The sequence below is a fragment of the Nipponia nippon genome, unplaced genomic scaffold (assembly GCF_047370975.1).
Source record: "Nipponia nippon isolate SJK-2023a ecotype South Korea unplaced genomic scaffold, ASM4737097v1 scaffold_10, whole genome shotgun sequence".
In the NCBI taxonomy this organism is placed as follows: Eukaryota; Metazoa; Chordata; class Aves; order Pelecaniformes; family Threskiornithidae; genus Nipponia; species Nipponia nippon.
In genome coordinates this window covers 25626684-25630797 of record NW_028262291.1, presented here as the reverse complement: position 1 = coordinate 25630797, position 4114 = coordinate 25626684, and the positions used below count along the sequence as shown (strand labels likewise).

At 57.2% G+C, this 4114-nt stretch overlaps 1 protein-coding gene across 1 annotated transcript; it reads right to left on the bottom strand.

Moving 5' to 3' along the window:
- Positions 1-828: 828 nt before the first annotated feature.
- CUNH11orf96 (chromosome unknown C11orf96 homolog) lies at positions 829-1950 on the bottom strand. Its single transcript, XM_087746770.1, has one exon. It carries the CDS (start codon positions 1578-1580, stop codon positions 1218-1220), a length of 363 nt encoding a protein of 120 aa, XP_087602896.1. The 5' UTR covers positions 1581-1950; the 3' UTR covers positions 829-1217.
- Between the last annotated feature and the right edge of the window lie 2164 nt (positions 1951-4114).

Sequence of the window (4114 nt, the reverse complement as noted above, 5' to 3'; positions counted from 1 at the left end):
GAAAAGCTGTAACTCCCCAGAAAATCTTACCACAGAAATGTTAGTTAGAGGCTACAGCTCCTTATCCTGCTAATACCTAATTGGGAAGTTTCAACTGCCTGAGGCTCGCCGTGAAGGAAGATGCTCCCATGGGATTACACTATTAGCACTGGAGTATTTAAGAGAATGGAGAAAATACAGGGAAACGATGCCCAGTCCAGGAATTTGCTCTTCCTTCTGTAGGGAGCTTCAGGTGCTCCTTGGCACATACACCGTGGACAGAGAAAGTCTTACCCATGCCTGCACACACAGAGAAGCCCCACATAACTTCACTCCTATACCACATCAAAATACCCTTGCTTTTCAACTCCAGGAAAAGCACGTCCACATAGTACCACTTGCTCTAGTAAATTAAACTGCATTATATCCAACTACCAAACATCTCTGCAGCACTGAACAATCTACAGGTCAGAAGGGAAGGGGAGGAGAGACAGAAACAACTTGGATGAGAACAGACAGTATGTATGCACGTCTGTGAATGCACTAGGCTCGCCCAGTCGCATTAATGTTCCCAGACACAACCAGTTATAAACGCTTCTTAAACATAAATTCAGGTTAACACGAAGATCTCAAACAAGCAAACAGTCATCTAAAATCAGTCTACCTTAGCTCTCGTTTCATTAGTGTGCACCCAAGGGTACGTACTGCAAAATCTCTCCGAGCAGCATCCCCAAGCGTTACTGCTTCTGCATCAGCTGTCGACAGCCTTTAAATCCCTTTTGCCTTCAAAGGGGCAAAGGAAGCTGGAAGAGGACAGTTAGACCCCCGAAATGAGGACAGTCCGACATGTACTGTGCAAATATATCAGATTTTATTACTCTTTTATGGAAATAATAACAGACATTCAGGTAGAAACATATTAAATTAATGCAGTCAACAGTTTAAATGCAAAAATAAATATGAAGTCCAGCAGCTCAATGCATCTAAAACAGCTCATTTCTTCTAACGAATAGAAAAGATTTTTTTTTTGTCTTTTAAACGGAGAGTTTCATACAATCAAATAGAAACGAAGGTACAAGCGCTTTCTTAGAAAACATCCCGACCCGGCTGCCCGCCCGGGCGCTCCTCGGCCGGCGGCGGGCGGCTCCCTGCAGCCCAGTCCGTGCCGCCGCCGCCGCCGGGCCGGGTCCCGCCGAGCCGAGCCGAGCCGGGCCGGGCCGGGCCGGGCCCCGCCGCCCTCAGAGGGCCGAGTCCGAGTCGCTGGAGTCGAGGCTGTTGCGGAGGCGGCAGCTGCCGAGGCGGTCCCGCTGCAGGCTGAGGTTCTGCGTGCTCCGCCGCAGGCACTCCAGCGACTGCAGGAAGGACTTCTTGGCCTTCTCCTCCTCCATGGGGGACACCCCCTCCTCCTCCACCTCCTGGATCTCGTCGAAAGTCACCGGCTGCGTCTTGAAGCGCGACTGCCGCGGCCGCCGCAGCTTGCCCTTGGGGGCCTTGGCGGGGCGGGCGGGCGGCGGGAACTCCTCGGCCACGCAGACGAAGTGGGGCATCACCGCCTGGTAGCTGGAGCAGATGCCCATCAGCTCGGCCGGCTTCGCGGCCATCCTGCCGCCGGCGGGAGCGCCCGCCGCGGGGGCCGGGGCCGGCGGAGCGGGGCGCGCTGCTTCGGCCGTGCCGGGCGCCGAGGTTCCGGCGGGCAGCCGCGGCCGGGCAGGGACGGGAGCCCGCGGAGCGGAGCGGTACCGCGCCGAGAAGTGCGGCAGGGTGCGGGGCGGCGCTGTCCGGAGAGGAGCGGTGCTGTACAGCAGGGAGCGGAGCGCGGTGCGGAGAGACGCGGAGCGGAGAGACGCGGAGCGGTGCGGATCGGAGCGCAAAGACGCAGAGCGGTGCGGAGCGGTGCGGAGCGGAGCGGAGCGCAGAGACGCGGAGGGCGCAGGACGCGGCGCGCCGCCTCTCGCCGGAGCCGCCGCCGCCGCTGCCGCCGCCGCCGGCGCCCGGGCGCCGCTATATAGCGCGGGCGGCCCCCGCGGGAGCATGCTCAGACGGCGGCCGAGCCCACTCGCTGCCCGCCGGGCGCTCCCCTTCCGCCTGACGTCGGCCCGGCCCCGCCGCCCCCGCCCGCCGCGGCCCCTCGGCGGGGGTGCAGGGCCCGGGACGGGGGGGCCCCGCCGCCGCCCCTGCCGAGGCCTGGCGCTCGGTCCCGTCGCCCCTTCCCGGCCTCGAGGCGCCGCTCGCCCGTCTGCTCTCGCCCGGGCGCCGCCGCCGCAGAGGCCGTCTGCCCCGCTCCCCAGGGCATCCCCCGCCTGCCCCGCGGTCAGGCGGGTCGCTGAGGCCTCGCTACGTCCCGGGCAGCCACGGCGGTAGTTCGGCTTTCTCCGTCTCGCCTGGCAGCTTTTTTATCAATACCATGGTTTCTATGCCTATAAAAGAATACTCACAGGCTTGTCACATCGGCTTTCAGCAGGGATCGTGACCGTCAGAGTAACGTACGCGTGGTTTAAGCCCAAACCTGAGTACCCTGATGCTACAGTGACCCAGATGTAAACTGCAGAGATCACCTGGGATCGGCCCAGACAAGAAACCAGCAGCAACAGAGGGTTAAGCAGGACTCGAGGCACGGATCTGGTTCCCAGTTCTGCCACCTCTAATGTAGTTTAAACACCTGCTTCAGTGTGACTCCTTTTCTGTCCTTTTAGAAGGCACCCTAAAATTTTCCATTCCCCTGTGGGCTCTGATACTTCTCTGATACGATGCACAATCGGATCCTCAGACAAAAAACAGCATGCAAGTATTACTGAGCTGAAACAAAAGCTTGCAAATTAGTGACGGCTGGGACCACACTTTAAAGCTGTGCGTGCCAAGGAGTCTCAGTGATGGAAAAACCCAACAGCACAAGAAAAACATAGGACGGGAATGGGAAAGGAGCTAGAAGGAAGCGGAGTAGAAAAGCACGAGGGAGGAAGAGCCTGAAATGGTGAGTCTGTCCCCTCTTCAGGGCTAATGTTAGACTATTCCCATACAGACATTCTCCAGCATAGCTTCACCCACTCAAGAGGATATTTTTGCAGCTTGGTTAGGAACTGGGAAGGAAGCAGAGGCTTAGCAACGGCATGGGGAATCCTGGTCTGCGCTGGCGAGGGGACGGGGCAGCGCGCTCAGGGCCCCAGGGTTCCCGCGGCAGTCGGGACCCCTGCGCTCGGTGCATGCACCCCCGCGCTCGGTGTGCTGCTCGGCGCAGCAGCGCGGTGTAGAGCTACCCGGGGCACCTCCGGCACCAGCCGGTAAATTAGCACAGAGAGATGCGTGCTTACCCCAGCAGCCCTGGGTCCTGTGGCCAAGCTACCACACCTGCAACTATGTTGAGTTTGTTGCATTTTGCTGTAAAACATGTTCTTTGTGCAGAGGTAGACAAGTGCCCTGAGAAAAACCAGAAGCTTACATACAGCACACACGTCCTGTGCCGTAGTCCAGCATACAAAAAGGGACTTGTTTTTACGAGTTCACCATCAGAAAGCCTCAACTTTGTCTTTGGGTAAGACTTGGGACGGGTCCCTCCTTTCAAACTGCCTTGGCGGTGGTGATGTTTCAGGATCTGCACTGGAAACAAACCATTGACAGCCCTGTCTCAAATGGGATAAAGCAAAACAAGAACACAGCTTTGGGAGAGAGGGGACTGGAGGCATTTGCTAGCATGTTTCCAGAAGGCTGGCTGCTTTGCCTCTTGCCAGCGTAAAAGAAACATTAAGAGCCTTGGCTTTATGAAGCACCTGGCTGCAATCTCTCGGCTCCCTGGCTCCCCAGGGCAGCTTTAGGACCAGGTTCGGTTTGAAGCCTTTTTATTGGGAGATACAATTAGCTTAATAAGGGAAGAATTTTCTGTTTGGTCAAATTGAATCATTCCAGCTTGGAGAAGGCTGTGTTTTCTACTGTTGATTTTAATGGCTAAATTTATCCCGTAAAGCCCTTACTGCAGTACAACGACACCGTCTCCCAGAGCCCCATTTACAGCAGTTGTTACTCCTGACAACTTGATTCTGCAGCGCCGCAAAGGCCGAGCCGTGTTTCCTCAGCACAGCCCTCCAAGAGAACGAGTCTGCAGAAGAGTTTGGGCTCCTGGGGCTGAGCTTGTCTATCCTGC

Excerpts from the sequence above, each read along its gene's own strand:
- CUNH11orf96 (XM_087746770.1), bottom strand. The coding sequence starts at position 1,580 with ATGGCCGCGAAGCCGGCCGAGCTGATGGGCATCTGCTCCAGCTACCAG.